Genomic DNA, 21070 nt, shown 5'->3' with positions numbered 1-21070 from the left:
ATCCCACTCTTCACCCATCCCACACCCTCACCCATCCCATGAGAGGCAGCTCTCATTTATCCTGGCACAGGGATGTGCCAACACAGCTTGGGGACCCTGAGGAGTTATCCCTGCACAGCAATGTACACACTCCCCCTTCTCATCTCAGGAAGGACAAACCTTTCTGGAATTTCTCACTGTCTCTGCTGAGTGAGAGGTAAGCAGAGAATTCTTTAATAAAAATGTGCCACTCCATCAAATTTTTCACTGAATGATCTCTTAGTCCTCCCTAAAGGGAAGGAGATCCAGGAGCCACCTTGTCCTAACTTTGAGGTGTGACAGACACAGAGGATGTCCACATCTGTATGGGGATAATGGGACATGGAGAGGATGGAAAATCCTGGCACAGCTGCAGTCAATGGCAAAAATTCTGTTCCCTGACACTCTGCAGCAGAAGCAAACTGGAGCAATCCTGTCTCCCAGTCGTGTCAACCACTGAACAACACTATCTCCTGAATTTAAATCCTCAGGGTTAAACATTCCCAAATAAATTACTGTTAATGCAGATCACTTTAAGGCCAAACTAGTCCGGGCTACATTGTTTAAACATTAAGTTCTGCGGGTTTATTTTTCTAATACCATTTTTTTTCTTTCTTTTTAATTAATTTTCTGGTCATCCATGGCTTAGAAAATGATTGATTCAGTAGATATGTGCTCCCACATCTGGGCTTTCTTTAAACAAAGTCACAGAAATGATAAATCTTCTCCTACATGATACTTTATTGCTTCCTATGTTCATGGTTCCAGTGTTTTAATCTTAACTAGAGGCTCAGACACTCCCATCTCAGCATGTACAGTAGGCTGGATGAGCAAAAAAACCATTTTAAGTTGAAGGTTTGCCCAGGCATCTGATATCTTATCACAAAAATCTGAAATTTTCTTTCGCTCTGAGTCACTGATAAAAAATTTAATTCATGAAACATTTGAAGAGGGGAAAAAAATAAAGCATAAAAGCCCTGTAAATCAGGACCCTGTAAATCCAAGCCCTGGCAGGAGCATTCCTGACCCTGGGTGCTTTCAATTCAGCTGCTCCTGTTTTAAATAAGTGATTTAGTTCTTTTTAAAACAACTCTGCATCTAAGGATAGAATTTAATTTTCCAGTTTATTGTATTGAAAAGCATGGAGTGATGCATTTTTCCCCACTAAATGCACTTTTAGTCATGGTTTGTGCAATTTTAAGTTGAGGTGGAAGCTGGAGCTCCAAGTCATTTACAATGACTCCAGTCTTTTATAATTGTTTCCTAACAACTGTGTAAATTATGTTAGAATTTCTAGAAATACATGGAAAAGCTTATCAAAACACAGCATTAAAAACTAACACATCCAGTAAACAAAGAGAGTGTTAACTGCAGTTAAGGAGATAAAGCAGTTGGTTTTGGATCACACATGCTCTTCAGGCACCTAAAAAATTAGTAGAACAGCTTTCACATCTATTTTTATTCACAGACCACAAGATGAAAAAAGATTTCCTCCTTCAGTTTTGAATGAGCTTCTCAAGCCTGAATTACTGAGTGTCTGAATTAGGTAAGATAACACAACTAAAAAGGAGTCTCTCACTCTAAAAAAGTCTAGTGCTAAGTCAGAGACCTCCATCAATTGTGTGGTTTTACTTTCTCTTAAACATTGGCAGGAAAAAGCACCCTGCCTGCCTCTTTAATTTCATGTAACTTATCTTATTAGACTACTTGAAGCTTAGTTCTTGGCACAGATGGTCATAAAGGCACATTAAATCACAATGCTTTATTTTAAACCATTTAACATAATAAAGTATTAATAATTGCAATAAATTTTGATCCATGCTGCTCCAGTGGCTTTTGGTTTTACAGTGGAAAATCTGACTTGCCAGCTAATTAATTCTTGTGATTGACTGTAGTTATTATCAGTGTCATACATAGATTTTTAAAGCCAGCAGGACCCCAGTGGTCACCATTCTCATACAAAATGCTACATAACATCTCAACAGACCTCATCCACCAAATCTCTTCTCCATGTTGTTCCTCCTGTATGACCATCAAGTCATCTCATGGAAAAAGCAAACAGCTCAAGCGTTTTTAACATCCATTATTAGGCCCGTTTTTCACTTCTTTCATCACTCTGGTGGCAGTTTCCCAGGTATTTTCCAAACACCTATATCTGGATTCTATACCAAGATACTGAACTAGAACAAGAGACTCTCAAGCAATAACAGCTCCTCACTCCTGCCTGCTATTCCCTTGCTCACAGGGCCCCATTCACATTCTGTGTGAGAGCTCTGGCACTGGGAGCTGCTGTTTAACTGCTCCCCTGAGTCAGTCCCTCAGAGCTCCTCAGTGCCACTTCACACACCTGGGAATACCTCAGTGACTAAATTTTAGCAAAGAATGAGTGACTTTTTACTGTGGCTCTATACATTTGTTGATGCAGCCACTTTCCCATAATAGTTTTTGCTATCTGTAATTCACCAGGTTGCTAATAGGTTCCCACTTTCAAAAACTGGGAGATGCATATGAACATTTGAAGAGATCTGTCCAAGTGACACAGTGCAGTATTCCTTGGGCTGGGCTGGCTTAAAAGAAAGGACTCTTGGCTCCCATTTGCACGTTCAGGTTACTGAATACACTGCCCCAGGCAAATGAGTGTGTAATAATATGTGTAGGAATCACTTCAACCCCTTCATCTGTTCACATGCAGATGGAGAAGAGGAAAGAGCACAAAGCTGCAGCATCAGCAAATTGGGCTGATACCTCCTGCAGCCATTTAACTGGGACAATAAAGAACTGAGCTTGTACTTGTGCTTGTCCTCAGGTTCTGCTGAGAGGGCTAAAAGAGCCTCTGGTCCTTCCCACGACTGAACTGAGCATGTGGACTCACGTGTACGGGTTCAGTATTCGCCCTTGAACCAGTGTGGGCTGCATTTGGCACTCTGCTTTTAGATCAATATATAACCCAGGAGTAATCTTATCTGGCAGGAACAGGGATATTGGGGGGAGGGGGAGGAACACAGCCCCAGAAGTGAGGAGGGCAGCTCTTCTAAATGTTAATGGGTTAAGAATAGAAAGGTCAAATGCCTGCCTTATCAGAAGGCCCCATGTGCAAACAGGCAGCGAGCTCTCGGCAATCAGAGCACGAGCTGGGTATAAATGTCAGAGTTAGCTACTGCAGCTGTAAACACCAAAAGCACAATGGTGGAACTGGGAAACCTCCCAAGACACTTATGGTTAATATGGATCACTGGGAAGGTCCAACTGCCAAGACTGGCTGGAGATGACTCCAGTCTTAGAGCTGCTGTGGAACCAGAGAGCACTTGTGAGCCGTGTGAGGGCCCCACAGTGAGCCAGTGCAGGAGGGGTATTGCAGTGTTGTGTATCAAACATCCTGTGCTGGCTCCAGATTGCTCTTGCCAGAACACACCTGTTCCCCTGGAATAAGGATATATGAGGATGGAGACAAAAAGTCCTTCCTTACCTCCTTGTAGGTGCAGAGGGCACTAAACAGCAGAAGCTGCATGAAGACTCTACCAAGAGTCCCTCTGAGCACAACACATAAAGGATTGGGATGGAGTAAGAGATGAGGCAGGACAGTAAAAATACATCTCCCTTAAATACTAATACATTTTTAGCCCTGTTCTAATTAATCTTCTTATTGGCACCCACGGAAAGAGGCCAGAAGTTGTATTGCATTGGGCAGTAATCTTCTTGCAGATACCAGCAATCGATTTGCAGGAACAGTAAGAGCACCAGCACACACTGCTGTGCAGAGCTACTGTGAGAAATACTGGGTGGGACCTTTGTCAGCCACTCACTAGTGCTTCCAGTCCAGCACCTTTTGCCTGGAATCAGATTAATCAGCCAACTGATTCCCATTCCCTAAAAAGATGAGCATCCATGTTTAAAAAAACTGCTGTTCCCTCTCTCCTGGCACTGGGATTGCCCCAGGAGACAGTTACCTGAGTTTGGGATACACACAGGATACAGGATAGGTACCTGGCACAGCTCCCTCCTTACAGCAGAACAAAGAGCACCGTCTGTTCCCTGCTGTAAACAACTATCAAAGGAGAGGGTTAATTACGGGTAAAACACTAGGAAGGAATAGTAACTACAAATCCAGCAAGGCTAAATATATTTTATCCCACAAAAGGGATAAACAGGATTTGTGCCCATAGCTCAGAGATCATATTCTAACCATTAAATAGCTACTTTAATTGGTAAAGATAGGGTTACATTTAAAAACAAAAAAGGAATGCACCCATGTGAAGCCATTGCTCTCTGAAAGATGATTTTAGTTTAGATCCTTGATGTTTGTACCACAAAGTGACACTCTGCAGTAACTGGACAGGCCTCTAACCCCAGCCATAGGGGAGAACACCATAACCTACTTAAATCTGCAGGCTGCATCCCTTCTGCTGCAGAGCTCCCAAATGGGCACAAATGGCTTATTTCGTACACAGCATTACTCGGCATCTGTTTATCCCCCAGTCTCCTGCCAGCATCTGTTCCCTCTCTGACATACAGGCACTGCTCTGCTGCACTACCACCCTCAGCTTCAGTCTAGAAACTCGAGTTCATTCATCTGGAAGAGCACAAATATGCAGAAGCAGACATGTTTCATGCACATGGCATTACTGAGCGCTATTAACAGTTGCTGTTCAACCCTGAAGCTACTGTATTTTCAGTGACAGCTCCAACATGTTAATTTGTGATGTTTCCTGAACCCTTTTGGGGAAGAAAAAGCCTTTATAAAAATGCAGGATTTTACCTTTTTTTTTTTCTTCACAGCAGGAATGACCAAACTTATTTATTCTATGAGTCACATCCTGAAAGCTTCACACGGCTGACAGCCTGAAGAGATATGATATACATTTTGGAGAGCCACTACAGGAGAGAGAGAGTCTTTTCATCTCTCATTTCTTGAGCTGAGAGTTCAATTTAACTTGGTTCAATTTAGGGATGAGGAAATACAACCCAAGGCTTCCAACAACACAGCGACATTTTCCGAGTCGCTACAAATTCGAACGAAATAATTTGCCGCTGCTGAATGAAGCCGTGGGGGTTCTCCCACAGCCCCTCTGTTTCATTATGCAGTGGAGATTCTCCCACAGCCCCTCTGTTTCATTATGCAGAAGGCAATTCTCAAAGTGCTGCCTCAGCTCTGCTGGTTGTTGTGTGTACGTGTCTGCCTGCTACGAGTCCTGTCGCTGCCTCTCCCGACGCGCGCCGGCGTTTTCTTGGCTCTCGCTCACAGATGCCAACAGGGTAAGAGCACGAGGGTATTACAGAAACACCTCCTTTCCTCCTCCCTGTTTACTTCACATGTTCATATTTCAAAAGATGGTTCTGTGAGCGTATTTTTTGCGGCCGAAACTGTTCAGAGATTCAAAACCATTGGACAACTAAAATGTAGAGCCTAACGTGACATTAAAAGCAAGTCCAGGAGAGACCATATGCAATTTTCTGACCTGAGTTATTTCTGTGCTGTCATCATTCTGAGGCATTTGATATGCTGCTCATTGGTTTAAACCCAAGGATGGCATTTGAATTTTTACCATAATAAACTTTCTCCACAGACTTTGCATTTTCATTATTCTGTCCAAGCAAGCCACAAGGATATTTTTCCTCCTTAAATGTCCAATCTGCAGGCAATGGTTGTGAAACTCCATTATTTCCAGGAATTGCTGGCAACCTCCTGCTGTCTGTCTTCTCAGTATTGCCTGTATTTTCCTTGTTCAGCCTTAAAAGCCAAACTTGGTTTGCAAAAATGTCTGGGTTTCTTGATGCCAGAACTGAATAAAGACTAGAACAGGACAGAATTAGATGGTTTTATTATGCCGAAAATCCATTAACTCACAATAAAGTCTGCAAAACAACAAGAGCATAAAACTGGAAATAGAGGCTCAGCCTTAAATCCTGTTAGTCAGAAATTTTCCTAGACATGAGCAATCTTCTTGTAACGTCTTTTTAAGCTCCACCTTAAGTCTTTTTAAGCTCCACCACCTTCATCTGATTCCTACAATCAAAACAAGGTAGATTTTTTTTTTTTAAAGTTATAACTGCTTGGATTTTCATCATTCAGTAAAGTCAAACTAATCTATAAAAACCAGCAGCCTGAATTATGCAACATGCATGATATCTGCCATGCAGAGGTAAAGGACAGACATCTATTCTCTGTTGCCCAGGAAGAGAATACACACCAGGGAATATGGCCAAGACAGCTGGAAGATGTCAAAAAGATTCTGGATTATTCAAATCTTTCATCAGTCATGATGGTCCAAAAGTAATAATGGAAAACTCCCCAGCTAAAGGTTATCTGCAGGACCACACAGTGATCTCAGCCACACACAGCAGCAGCTTCACAGAAAGCAAGGGAATTACTCCAAATTTACGTTGGCAGGGCCAAGATCAGAATCTGACCAGATCCAAAGAAAAACCAAACAATGCCACAGGCTGTAAGAACAATCATCAGTCGATGGGGTGTAAAAACAATGGAGATCTCTGTGATTCCAATGCACTTCAGTGACTGAAAATATTCCAGCCCTATTGTTCCTCCTCTCCAAAATATCTTGGAGCTCATTCTGTGTTCCTGAGGCACTCATGACTCTGAAAACATAACTAACAAACCCACAAGGCCCTGAGCTTCTAGGGCTGAACATCCATCCTCTTGCAGTGGATTTGGGAAAGCTGGGATGTATGGAGCACTGTCTGGGGCTGCTTTCTGGGAAGGGGAACTCGACCATCCTCGATGTCAACCGAGTTCATTCCTAAATGCAAACCACATTGGGCTGTCGAGCACGATAATAAAAACCTGCTGACCCAGTTTCCTGCAGAACAAAATCCTCTGTCTCCCCTCCTCCTATGCCAAACCTAAATCAGATCTCCTTCTTTGGAGAAAGAAATTAACCCTTTGACTAGCAAGGAAAACTCTCATAATGATCCTCAACACTCATACAGCATCTCACAGTGTGAGAATAGTATGTAAACAGCAACTGGTCCATCCCCACAGCTCTGAAAAAAGGGAGGGTTTATTACAGGATTAAAGGAAGACACAGAGAAGGTCAGAGACATTAGCAGAGTTCAGCAGAAATCTTAAAATTTCTCTTCCTTCCAAAGGATTTTGAAGTGTGAAGCTCTGTGCTCCAACCACTTTGCCTGGTAACATTTCTTCTACGCAAATATAAAACCTTCATTCATGATGTGGCAGAAAAAATAACAGCACAGCTCAGCTTTTTGAAAAACTGCATCAAACTGCTCAAGAAAGGACTATTGTTCTCCCCAAATTTTGCAATGTCAACCATTTCTGGAAGATGAGAGCTGATTGTATTTGCTCCAAGTGTTTGGTGAAAGCGTTCACTTTTAATGGCTTCACTTCCTCAGTGATGCAATGCTTCATTTGAAGGGATGCCTGGGGGAGCTTCAGCATGGACCCAGAATGCAAAAATAACAGGGTATGTCACAACAAACTCAGCCAAGAAAATACAAATGGGAATTCTCTTGCTGTAGGATGCTTCCAAAGGCAGCCCTGGATGATGCTGCTGCAGAGCAGCCCCTCACTGCAGTCAGGTAGGAGCACTTAGGGAGCCTCAGAGTCCAGACTGCTGAGAACACCTTTGCTGGCTCACATGGACACCGTTCAGTCAGGGCTCAAATAGGGTTTTATTAACAGAAGAGTGGAGATAACAACTGCTGTGCCTTTGCTATAGAGCTTTACAAGTGGGTTTTTTGCAACAAGGTGGCCAAAGTGCAACCTGCAAGTGAAACTGCTGCCAGAGCCCTGCCCTGCAGCCACAGCTTTCCCCGCTGTGAGAAAGACCCTGCAGTAAATACAGTTTCATCATCATTGCTCCTCATGAGCTGAGACAGCTTTGCCAACGTCCAGACAGCACCCAGGGCCTGAAGTCTCTCCATCACCAGAAGCTCCACAGGCTCCTGTGCCACATAGTGCAGCTCACAAGTTCCTGACAAGCTGCCAACCTGAAACCTCTACAGCGAAGTGTGAGAGGCTCTGCCACACAAAGCAGCCGAGTTTGCTACAACAGGAGTCGAGAAATGACTGAAACAGGGAAGTGACAACTCAAAGGCATGTCAGCAACACCAATTCACCTGAGAAGAAGTCACTGTCTCTGTCACTTTGTCATTCTGCAGGAAAGCTGTTAGGGATTACAGAGCAAAGACAGCACTTAATATATTGTAACCTCCAGGGAGTTTGAAAGTGAAGAACAAAGAACCTGGATTAGAGAGCACTGCAAAGGTTGTAACTATGTCTGTGCTCTGGATGCTGCATCTTCACAGGTAAACTCCACAAAAGCTTCTGCTCTTGAAAAGACAAAAGTCTGAGTTCCCACAGACTTACTACTAACATTGGTCAGGGTTAGAAATGTGATGATGGAAAAAGAGCATCTTATTCATCATATCTGGTCCCTGAGGGGTTAGGAGTTGTATATGCTTATTTTATTGATACAAACAAGCTTTAACTTCTATTGTGTTGCAGAGGAAGAGAAGGCTGAATTCAATTCTGGCTCACACATCATCTGCAATTCCAGCCAAATCCCAGCCACACAACTTTTATTACTGGGAGGATGTCAGAGGCAAAAGACACAGCTGGATACTCAGATCCCAGACTGAGCTTTGCTGTGCTGGCAGCTGGACAAACCAGCTTTTGATTTGTATGTAAACAGAGCCAATCTGAATTGGAAGGTCATTAAGAGAAAACACATTTTACACAACATCCATTGTACAGTTGCTTTTCCAACTTTCCCCATACTAACATTTTTTTCTAAACAAGACTTTGTCTTCTCTTGTTGACTGTTTCAGTGACAATTCCCGGTCCTGCTGAAGTCAATGGCCAACCCCTGCTGGAACTGATGGAACTGCACTTCTTTAGACTGAATCCCAAAGAGGAGTTTGACCAAGAGCAGCTGCAAACCCCTTCCACTCTTTTCCAGCACAGTAATTACCTGACATGCAGAAAATGCAAGTCCATTGCAGATGCAACAGGATGATGTTTCCAGACAGCCTCAGATCTCACAGCTTTATTTTAACTGAGGCACTCAACATTTTGAACTTCAATTAAACACTGTAGCTACAATTAAAATAAGATTATGAGAAGACACAAAGAAACCACACAGCTCTTGTGAACAAGGCGTTAACGCCCAATCCGTTATTGTGAGAAGGCTTTTAAGAGCATTCCCAGTAGAAATAGGGATATATTTTCCCTGAGTAAACTGGGAGGAATGCAGAGATTCAAAAGCTTAAGCTGAAATCCTGTTAGATTTTTTCCTGCGTGTTCCTCCTCTTTGATTAACTTAGTGTGGACTGTTTGATATAATCGTTACTCTTTCAGGGAAAGAGTTGAGCATTTTCTCCTCTCTGATAAAAGACCTCGGTCTGCCTACAATTACCAGCAAGGGTTTGCAGCTGCAGGTTAAAATGAGGGGCTAACAGAGATGTTGCTGGGCTATCAAAGCAGGGAATCTTCCGGGAGCAAAGGGAAAACGCCTGTCATTCTCCATTAGCTCCTCAGGGTCAGTGTTGGCAAAACACACTGTATTGTTCCACGTGTAACCAGCAACATACAGAGACTGTTACAGCTCATCGTGTTTAAAAGGGGACTCCTGGGTGAAACTGTGGAAAACAGCATTAACCTCTCTTTCTAGAGCTTCCCAGCACCATCAAGAAAGTCCACTCAAAATGTTTTAATAGGAAACCAGCAAATCCAAAGGCCCTTCCTTCTGCTTGGACACAAGTGGTCTAGTGACAGAAAGGCTCCAGTCAGCAAATCTCTCTGTGTTCCCAGAACACAACAAAGCTGGGCCACAAAACCCGGGATGGGTCATTGGATGCCTGTCTTAATGTCTGTGGAGGACTTTTGAAAACCATTAAGGAAAGAATAATAAAAGACAGTGCTGAAGGTATAAACTAAGAAAGAACAAAAGAAAAATTCCTTGTAATGGATTTCCCTGTTCTCCTGCATTTCCCTTTCTTCAGCCCCAGTCAGTTTTCCCAGACTCCTGAAACACAGCTTTATGCACAGCCTTATTTCTTTCCTGACTATCAGCTTACTGGTGCTGATGGTTTTTAAGTTGAATCAAACTTGCTTCAGGGCATGGCTGGGATCCCCATTCTCATCTTTCATGCTTTGAGATCAGTATTTCATAGTTTTTATTCTGCTAAAACCATCTTGAGCATTAAAAGTATAAATCTCAATGCATAGTACTTTGATTTGATTTCCATAAAACATTTTGTTCTTCAGCTGTACTCCTTCACTTCCCCCCACATTTATTCTGAGCTTTTGGCTTCTCTGCCCAGGCTCTTCCTCTCAATCAAACCCCACTGTGATTTCCCTGATGTGGTTTGACAGGTCTCTGTTGACATCTGAGGGAGAATCCTTGAATGTTTGCAAAAGTGCCACTGCTCCTTGCCCTACAGAGGGAATGTGGGGGACATTTCAGTGCCCCTTTGGCACTGAAAGGATGGATTTCCCTTTCACCACAGACCCTTCCCCCTTTGTGTAGGCCAAGGGAGTTAATTATGCTGGAAAGCTGAGAAAGGACCTGGTTCAGGGAAGCCCCAGGGAAGCAAAAGGGCAGATTTCCTTATTGAGGAAAATACCTAACACGGGACAAAACAGCCAAACCTAACTCACTGCAACACAAGCCTTTGTTTCAGAAAGCAGCTTTCCTGGAGGGTTCAGAGACAGCTCAATCCCCAGAAAAATTTCCTCTTAAATTATTGCATAGAGCAACACTTATAAAAGCAGAAGCCTGAAGGCAGACTTTGATATAATCCTTTTTATAAAGTGTTCTGAGGTCCTAAAATGTCAGCATGAGCTGCCACGTGGTAAAGCATTTTGAACAAATTATCTATTTAGAAATGTAAATAAAAATAGGTGGCCAAATTTCTCAGAAAGAAAACAATTTAAATTTCCAGGATTATACTAAACAGAAGTGAAATCTGGCTACAGTGATTACATAAATATCAAGATCCCCATCTGACTGACAAAGGCTCTGTGCCTTCCTGTCATGGTGAAGCCTGTTACTATTCAGGATGATTTTGAGTATGTTTGGCTGATTCAAGAGATGTAGGTTGATTTCCCTGTAATACACACTGAGCTTGTTGCCAATTTACATCTCAGATTTCTGGTCCCACAGATGCCGTTCTTAATTAAAGAAAATTCTGCAAAAAAAAAATAAAAAATAAATAAAGACCTTTACAGCCTTGCTGGGATAAGAAAGATTAAGAAAATCCCATCACTCACTACTGAAATATGCAGCTCTTCCAGAATAAAGCATGGCAGCAATTTTAATCAGCACATAGATCAGCTCTTTAGAATTAGCAATAAAATAAAATGTCAAACTATAATACCATAGGGAAAAGCCAAAATGTAACTCATTGCCACAATTATTTCACCAGAATCAAAACTATTAAATACTGATCCCAAATAGGATATATGAGAAGAGGAAAGAGGAAATATTGGGGAATAATATCAGCTTTCTGATCAGAAACATGTAGTAAGATAAGTACATTTTTTAAGAATCCCATTCAGCGAGATGACACAGGTCTGCAAGTGAGTGACTCAGAAAGTGGTTTGAAATCACCCAAATTTGACTGAGGCCAGGATTTTATCTCTGCACTTCTCCTGGTGCCCTCAATTCTCATCCTAATTGCATCTCTGTGCACTCAGCACCCTGCACTCACATCAATAACTCAGCAGTGAACCAGCCAAGCACAGCAAACCCAAACTGGATCGATAGGATGGACTTCACAACTCTGGGTGTTGTGTGTGTTTCTAAATTCTAATTAAAAGGCTCAAATTTCCAGTCATGTATTTCGTTCTCTGAAGGGTCTGAGTGTTTTCATATCTTTCTGATCATCACAACCAGACACACACACACTATTTACTTAGGGATATATTTTTCCCATGACCTTACAGACTCACTTCTCTGCCATAGGGAGTTCATGGAAGGAAGTTCGTTAGAAGTTAAACACGAGGAAGTGCAATAAAGCCCATTTATCTCACAGGAGTTAAAAAATCAGTCCAACAGCACGGAACTATTATAGGGGAAAAAACTGGTTTTGAGCCTCTCTGCAGCCTCATAAAAATAGCCTGTGATTGTGCAGGGCAGATGTCCTCTCTCCTGTGCAGTGTCTGATCAGAGCCCTTTTGGACTCCAGTGAAATAATAATAATAAAAAAGCAAATGGAGGGCAATTTCCATGGAAACTTGGAAAGAGATGTAACGTTATTTGCCGTAAGCCTCAGACTGTGAATGGAAAATTTTCTAGTTTACACAGATCTCAGCTATTATTTTCTTTGCAGTGCAAACTTGGGCCAAATATTTTCTGTCATATTAAAGATGCAAACAGTCAGTTTTATTTTCTGTCCAGAACAACTGTGCACAAAAGCTTCAGAAGCTGCAATAAAATGTCTGATATTCATCTTTCCATTAATCCAAAACACATATTAGAAAAAAAGAATAATCTGGGCTTCTTTTTTGCTGCTTCTCTTCAGAAAGTGAAAGCAGCTTAGAAAACATCTCCTGTTTATGTGTAATGTTACAGACAGCAGACAGCCAGAGCATTGGCAGAAGTGCCCAATGTTAATGGGAGCTTAACTTACAAGAAAGTCCATTGTTGGAGCACATAAGATGAAAGAAATGTACCAAAAGCACAGAGTTTACATTTTCATTTATATAATTAATGAAGTGGCTTTTATCTTACATGAGTTTCAGAACTCACTGTCTTGCTACTCTTCCCTCATCCAGCAGCAGGAATAATTGTCACAGTGCAGAAATTAACTTTGAGCAATACAAGACCAAATTCTGGAATTAAGCCTTGTGTGGGAATGAGAACAAAAGAGGACTGTGAAACTTTTCTCCCCTGAAATCAGCTGTTCAGTTGGTGTAGTGTTGGAGCCCTGACAATGACAAGCCAGCTCAGGGGACACCTCTGCAAATCTGGTGCCTCACCTGTACTAGTCACAAGTAGGAAGAGTCCAGAGCTCTAATCTAAGCTAGTCTGGAGCATCTCTGCATGCCCAGACACGGGCACTGCATGGCCATTCCTGCCCCTTCCCACTCCAGGACATGTCCCCTGTAGCAAAGAACTTTTCTGTAGGAGATTCGTGTGGACTTCAGATCTTTAGGGCTGAAATGTGGGTACAGTTTGGGACCATATTTGTGCACATTTGAGTTGTCTTTAACTGAGATAATAAACACAGTGACAACATCAAACACACTCCTGAAGGATCAGTGCAGAGCAGTTGTGTGATAGAGACTGAGCTGGTCCTGCTCTGGGAATCCTGGCTATGCTTGAGAGAGTCATTGTTCAAGGCAAGGACTGCTTAATAAGGATTTGGTCTTTAACAGAGATTTCATCACAGGCTGACTGACTACAGCCTTCTCTTCACACATTCACAAATGTCATTCAAAATGTCATGTTGATTTTATACCTGCCTGGCTGAGTGAGATGACAGAGCAAGTCAATCACCTGGCTTTGCAGACCTATTTCCCCTTTGACATCTTGAAAATTCTATTCACTCACTTGTAGGTCATGCAAAGAAAGAGGAAGCAACATGACTCAGCTCCACACTACAATGGCTGGAGCAGATCCAGACCCAGCAATCCTTTGGGCTTTCCTTACCAAAACACAAAGCTGCAGCTGGGATAATGTAAAGCATGCAGTGTTTGTGTAAGCAATGTTAGGTGGGCAGCAGGCCAGCAGCACTCCTTAAGCAATGTGCTAGTTCTTTACATTGATGGCAAATTATCTTCTCAAGAGTTCAGAAGGGAACCAAAAAAAGCCAAAGGGCTCTGATTTGAAACAGTGCCTTACAGAACACAAAATGCTAAGGAGGAACAGCCTCCTGAGCTGTGGTCTGTAGATGTGAATTTACATTGAAATCCAGTGGTTAATAATGTATTGATTTAGCAAGTTTCACATCATGCCATATTGGCAAATATTTTTGTATAATCTGTAGGTCATGTAAGCCTTAAGAGACATAGGAATGCTATTGACCTTAAGGAATCCAGGAACTCTGAGTAAGTTTCAAGAACCCTGAGTCCCAGTGTTTTGTCTAAACTCCATCTAAAAATTAGCTACTCTAAAAATCCAGTGTCATCTAGAAATGAATCCTGATCCTCTACCAGTTTGTTAACACCTGATCCACAGATGTTTTTCATAAAGAGCATCCCCATGGTGAGTTACAGCACAGTAAATAATGCACTGTAAACACACTTAACTTCACTGTGTAAACTCTGAGCAAAATTCATCAAGAACTTCAGTTCACTCCCCAGTTGTTCAACAAAGGATTTGATGGTTATCTCAAAGGAATCTAACTCAGAAGTAAAGACCTCAAATCTAAACCTGTCTCTCAGAACAATGATGTACATTCTAGCCCAGCTCTGGGCAGAGGGATGGATCTGTCATTTCAGGCACTGCATTCACTGAGGGGAATCACATATCAGTCATTACTCACAGAAATGTGTGATGAACGTGAGAAAGAGGCACCATCCCAGACACTTCTCTGAAATGGCCCTCACCTTCCTACCAAAGGAGGGCAAACCAAAGATTCACTTGCCAAAAGCAGCTCTCTGGGCTGTGCTTGTAAGGGGGGTGACAGAGCAGTGTCAGAACCTGCCTCACACACCAACCAACCTCATGTTGTGTTACAGGATGAAGTGGCTTCTGGGCTCTGTTAACTTCAAAAGATGGTTCATTGAGCACAATTCATGCTTAACAGCTTTTTTCCTTATTCCTCCCCAAAATGTTTTGGGCATTGTCCTGTGTTTGTACTACAAAACTTGCAGTTATCCAAAACCAGTTCATGTGAAATGAACGGAAACATCTCTTTTCATTCCAAAGGAAAAACAACTCCTATGCTGTTTTCCTAAGTGAGCTGAAAACTTGGAGAGAAAACTAAAGCTAAAAAAAGCAAAGAACTCAAAAAGATTCATATTCTGGACTGTGGTTTCTGTTGCCTTAGCTCAAGGGAAAATATGTCCATGGGAAAAGGCCCTGCCTGGAGCCAGATTTTTTTTCAGCTCTGACTCTTCTAGTTGGAGTGGCTTTAAATCAACATGTTGTTATTATTTCCTCATAAACAGAAATATTCTTTATGGACTGTGTGATAGCTGTTTACAGGTGAAACAACCACTTGTATCTTGCTTCCTAGCAATCAGTATCTAGTTCAGCTCCTACAGACAGACAAGGCAATTTAAGAGGACTTTATAACACTAGTGCCAAGTTTCACTGATTCAAAGTGTTAAATCACCTTCCCAGAAGAGAGTTCCTGAACAAAGTGTCAGCTTTGTCACCTACCTCTGTAGCTACACACAGCTCAAGGAAACAACACCACACTTTAGAAAAACAGGAATCTTGCATGGTTTAATTTTGAAGAATCTTACTGTGGATTGTCCTTAGTACTGCAATTCATTTTGTCTTTAGCCAGGACTAAGGCAGATTATAAATATAATAGAATTCCACACTAACCCTGCAAAGAACAGCCTACAGACAAACCTGCCACAGGCAATTCAGAGAATCTGTAACTCTCTGTATAACACTGCAACAAGTTGTTATACAACAAAATGTGATCATGCTGCCCAAACACATCATGCCAGACCCCAAATGTGGTTGTTATTATTGTAGATGCTGGATGAACAGAGCTTAACTTAGGAATTATGATCCCCATATTGAGGGGATCAATCCCTTGAATTGTCTTTTGCATTCATTAATGTGAAGAATTAACAAAATATCTAAAATGGTCTTTCTTGAGATTCCTCAAGGCTGTTTTAGAATGACACAGTCAGCTTTACCGAATGTTTAATGAACTTCATCCCTCTTTAAACCTGCAGTGGAATTATGCTGGAAATGGAAACCAGTTACCTGTGATCAATGACTGTGACATCAGACACAGGAATCCCCAGGACACAACAACTCTGCTCCAGCTCTTTCTTACGGATCTCTCCTTGATTGTAATAATCTCCTGAAAACAGCAAACACAGCAACACCCCCTTAGTTTAGGTTTGCTTGGAAAGAATTCCTCTCTTCTTTCTCAAAGCATCAAACGTGACCCTCTCACATTAAAGAAAGGGGCCTCAGTTCAGGAACAGACACGTTGCAGGGGACAAACCCAGGGAAATGTAACTGAGGCAACTGGGAAAAGTTGTAACAGAGACCAACTACTAGCAGGGAAATGGGATTCATCTTATTAAAACACTGACTCCTTCTTCACTGAATTATTTTCTTCTCATCTTGCCCTGACATTCCCTTATTTTTTCTTGGCATGAGCCATGCAAAGTCCATGCCAGAGCTCTGATGCCCCTTCCAGAATGTTGCTCTATGCAGGGCAATATTTGCAAACCAATTTTAACTTTGAGGTAATAAAATAAAATAAAAAAAAATTCCAGTTGAGTATTAATGTGTGATTCAACTCCGTAGTCAGCTGTCTTGAATTACACCAGAACTTTTTATTGTTGTGGCTGTGAGTCATCTAAATGTAGCATTTCTCTGGAGCAGTGTTGCAATCTGAGCCATCACTAGCAAGCTTTGTAAAATTTTCAAAGAGGGAAAGAGTAACTAAAAAAAAAAAAAAAAGCCTCTTCCTGCAGCCTGTGAGTGAATGGCTTTGGGAGACTGACTGAGTGTCTGTGGGTTTGCTGAGGAACACGTGAGCTCAGCAATGGGAACCTGGGATTGCAAGTTCCAGCTTCCAGAATGAATCAAAGTGCACCTTCACTGGGAGGATTGAATGAGTACAGCAGGATTTATGTCAGGCTGGTGTTGTACCAGGCCATTAAAAACAGGAGTGTTTTAAGGTACAGCTTTTGCTGCAATGCAGTGGAATAACTGACTGCAGGTGATGTTTTATCCAAATAGTACCACTGCTCTCAAAATACCTGACTTCTACTGAACTCAGGGGAACAGTTCCACAGCTTGAGAAATGTGTCAGGACATCAGGAATATATAAATGCTAACAAGAAAAGATGGGAAGCTATTGAGAGCAAAACCAGCTGAATAGCTGATGCTGCTGGACCTCATCCATGGAGCACTCGCCATAGAGAGTCAGCTACTACAGAGAGCAAAGCACATTTATACTGAGTTATTAATTTAATCTAAGGTTATTCAGTGTGTAAAGACAGATTTTTTTCACAGTGCTGTAATTCTAATTCATTTCTAAGTCATTTTGATTGATATCTGAAAACTGCAAGTACAATGGTTTTTAAGTAACGATTTTGTCTCAGTGTTACAATTTGCAGAGTCTTTGATCAACTCACTTGTCATCATCAATCACACAAACAATGAGAGGATGAACCATCTGAATCACCCAAAAGACTAATAAGAGGCTTTTTAAGGAAAAATCTATTAACTGATGAAGGTGCTCTCCTACATGGGCTGCTCATTCCCTCACAAAGACACGTGAGAGAGTCGACAGAAAGCAACGTCAAACACAATTAATGCTTCGTGTCACTGAATCAGGAGTAAAGAAAAGAGAAAATTCAACAAAACAAACAAGAACACAACACTTCTTTGGGGAGTTCTCTAACAGCAGCAGTGTATGAGTGCCCAAAACTGAAATGGCAGAGTTGCACTTCAGTAATCTTCCCACAGCTGTGGAAAAGCCCAACGGGATCCACAGAGCTTTGTCCCTCAGCAGAAACATCGGAAAGCTTTGCACTAAACCTGGAATGGGAGGTGCAGAGTGAGCAGTGAAGCCACCACACCACTGGATTCAACAACAGCTTCATCCCTGTCTTCTCACCTACATGGTCTGCCATGACAGAAAGCTTTGGAAGCAGCAGAGAAGCTGGAAGTGAACTAGCTGGAGCTTCCAAAGGCACAGGGGGGTGTTTTCAGCTGTTTGTAGCCCAAGATACTCATCTGAACAAACACAAAAAATGTTTTCACTGTGAATTTCACTCATGAATTCTGGTACACAAATAAGGTCTCAAAGATCAGTGCAAATGGGATTGTTTCTTATGCACAAACCCCTAAACAATGGAATAACTGTCAGTTCTGCAGAAAAAAATCTGGAGCTTTAGTAGATCACAAGAAGAGCACATTAGTGTCATGTGCTGTGAAAAATTCTTGTCCTGGGCAGACAGTGCAGCCTGTAAGAATCCTTCCACTCTGTTCAGCCCCAGCAAGGCCTCAGCAAGAGTGCTGCTTCCAGTTCTTGATCACTGCCCCTCAAAAAAAGATGTGAACCAACTGGAGGAGTCCAAAGGAGAATGATCAGAGGTTTAGAAAACATGATCTATGAGGAAAGACTGCAAGAAATCAGGTTGTTTAGTCTGGAGAAGATAAGGCAAAAAAGGCAGATAACAGTCTTAAAATATGTAAGAGGCTGCTACAAAGGGACACTGCGATTTCCATGTTCCTGGCAGACAGCAAAAAAATAAACAAACAAGCTTAAATTACACCAATGACTCAGGAAAAAGGGATTTGAAGGGAAGCTGATGCAGCTCAGACAGAGACCCCACAGGCTGAGGCACCTCCCCGGGCATTCAGGGGAACAAAAGTTTGTCTGCAGCACGGTCGGTGCTGCCTCCAGGTCACCTGAGGGACAACACGGCCCCATTCCCTTCCGGCCCATTGTTCCCTGATGGGATTGTTGGGATTGTTATGCAATGGCTATTTTTAGGTGAGTAACAGGGAATGTATCACGATATAAAACCTGGATCATCCAAGTAGGTCCTCTGCAAGATGACAGAATTACAAGGAGATGGCAAAGGGCTGTGCCAGACAGCACCTTTTACAGCCCACTGATACATCCACACGGTTCAAAAGTGCCTCAGCTCTGCCACAGGGGATGGACTGTGAAACCTCTGTGTAGATATTGGGGGGGATTTTGCTACTGCTGAAACCAGAGCCATGGAATCATGGAATGGTTTGGGTTGGAAGGGACCTCTAAAATCGTCTCATTTCAACCCCCTGCAGAAAGTCACAGTGCCCAACCACCCTCTGAGGGAAGAACCTTTTCCTAATATCCAACATAAACCTCCCCTGGCTCAGCTTCACGCTGTTCCCTCAGGTCCTGAGTTCTTAAACTGGCCGTAAATTTGGTAAGAGCTTTAGTAAATCCCATCTTTGCTGTGGATATTTCCACATACAGACAGGTGGGAAGAAAAAGTCTCACTTTGCAGAGGGTCAGTAATGAATGGAATCAATGCTGAAACACACCCACCAGTTCCATGGTGAGGAACCAACCTAACGCTTCCCTGGCACAGCTTCAGGCCATTCACAGAATCACTCAGGTTGGAAAAGACCTCCGAGATCAAGTCCAACCTTTGGCCAATCACCACCTTGTCCCCCAGCCCAGAGCACTCAGTGCTGCATCCAGTCCTTCCTTAAACACCTCCAGGGATGGTGACTCCCCCAGCTCCCTGGGCATCCCATTCCAATATCTAATTACTCTGTGAAGAAATTCTTTCTAATGGCCAACCTAAATCTTCCCTGGCACAGAAAGACTGTGCCCTCTTGTCCTTGAGTAATGATCATGGATGGAGGAAGGATGAGAGAGGAATGGATGGAGAATCATAGAATGGTTTGGGTTGAAAGGGACCTTGAAGATCATCCAGTTCCACCCCCTGCCATGGGCAGGGACCCCTTCCACTATCCCAGGTTGCTCCAAGCCCCATCCAACCTGGCCTTGGACACTTCCAGGGATGGGGTAGCCACAACTGCCCGGGGCAGCCTATTCCAGTGGCTCCCCACTCTCACAGGGAAGAATTTTTTCCTAATATCTGATCTAAACCTCTCGTCATTCGATTTGAACCCACTGCCCCTTGTCCTGTCACCACATGCTCTTGTAAAGGAAAGGGGCGGGAGGAGGGCGGGCACGGCCGCTCCGCGCCTCAGTTTCCCCACAGCCGGTGAGGGGGGGGTCCTTCCACCCCGCGATGCCACACACGGTGGGGTGGAGGATGGGGAGCATCCCGGCGGGCTCCCCGTGCCGGGGGGTGTCCCCGCTCACCTGCGGAGCAGCAGAGCACGGCGGGGGCGGCCCCGGCCCTGCGCAGGCCGAGCAGGGCGGGGGCGAAGAACAGCGACTCGTCATCGGGGTGCGCCGTCACCACGAGCGCGCGCACGCCCCGCGGGAGCGCGCGGGACCCCCCCGGGCGAGAGCGCGCTCGGCGCAGGCGGCGCGCGCCCCCGAAGAGGAGGAGGAGCAGGAGCAGGAGCGGCCCCGCGAGCAGCGCCGCCGCTGCCATAGCGACCGCCCCTCGGGCCCGCCGCGCCGGCGGGAAACGGCGGCGACGGCACCAAGGTTCCGGCGCACGAAAGGGTCCCACCCCCCCACACACAGAGCCCCTCCCCTCCGGTCCCGCCCCGAGGCGGGGCCGCTCGGCCGCGGAAACGGGGCTCGGTTGTGCCGCTAGCGGCTCTGCTCATCCAGGGCTGCTCGGGGAACGTGTCCTGGCCGTGCGGTTCCAGGGCTGTCCGAAAAACGGGCCCGGTTCCACCGCTCCCGGGGAAACGGGTCCCGGCTGTGCCGCTCCTGCGTCTCCCGGGAAACAGGCCTCGTCTGGGCTTCCTGGGCTTCCCAGGAAACAGCCCCCGGCACTGCCGCTCCAGGGGAAGCGTGTCCCAGCTGTGCCGCTCCAGGGCGGCCAGGCAGGAGCAGGACCTGCCCTGGCCCGGTCCCAGCCGGGGCGGTGTACGGGGGCTGTTCCCGTGGGGAGGTCGGCGGGGAAAGGCGTCACTGCCCTGACCGTGCTGGTACGTCCAGGGTGACTAATGGTGACTAAAGTTGGGCTTTTCAGCTGTAGTACCTTTTATCGCTGCTGTGGAAGAGCCGTGGGTTAAGGGGAAGCTCAAAAGCAGGGCAGGAGGAGCTTATCTTCAGGCTCGTCGTGCTGTCTGCAGGTCTGTGGGTTATCCCGACTGGAAAAGGTTCGGATATGGCTTAGAAGTGAAGGCAAGCACTGGAGAAGCCTGCAGAGCAGGAGGAGACAGGAAATGTTAAAATAAACATGAAAAGGGCAATCGGATGCAATTGGAAACTTTGCTTTTCCAGGCAAACAGGCAACATGGAAGAGAAGTGTCCGGAGCAATGGTGGAGT

At 44.0% G+C, this 21070-nt stretch overlaps 1 protein-coding gene across 1 annotated transcript in view; it reads right to left on the bottom strand.

The window, feature by feature from the left end:
* Positions 1-20233, bottom strand: part of PIGL (phosphatidylinositol glycan anchor biosynthesis class L) — a 57137-nt gene extending 36904 nt beyond the window's left edge. Inside the window, exons 1-2 of the mRNA XM_027660254.1 lie at positions 19981-20233; positions 15891-15990 (exon numbers count right to left, since the gene is read on the bottom strand). Of these exons, the coding sequence (XP_027516055.1) occupies positions 15891-15990; positions 19981-20218 (338 nt within the window). The 5' untranslated portion in view covers positions 20219-20233. The remainder of the gene's footprint in view (positions 1-15890; positions 15991-19980) is intronic.
* Between the last annotated feature and the right edge of the window lie 837 nt (positions 20234-21070).

Source organism: Corapipo altera, unplaced genomic scaffold (assembly GCF_003945725.1).
Source record: "Corapipo altera isolate COAL_440 unplaced genomic scaffold, ASM394572v1 271, whole genome shotgun sequence".
In the NCBI taxonomy this organism is placed as follows: Eukaryota; Metazoa; Chordata; class Aves; order Passeriformes; family Pipridae; genus Corapipo; species Corapipo altera.
This window is presented reverse-complemented; position numbering and strand designations above follow the sequence as displayed.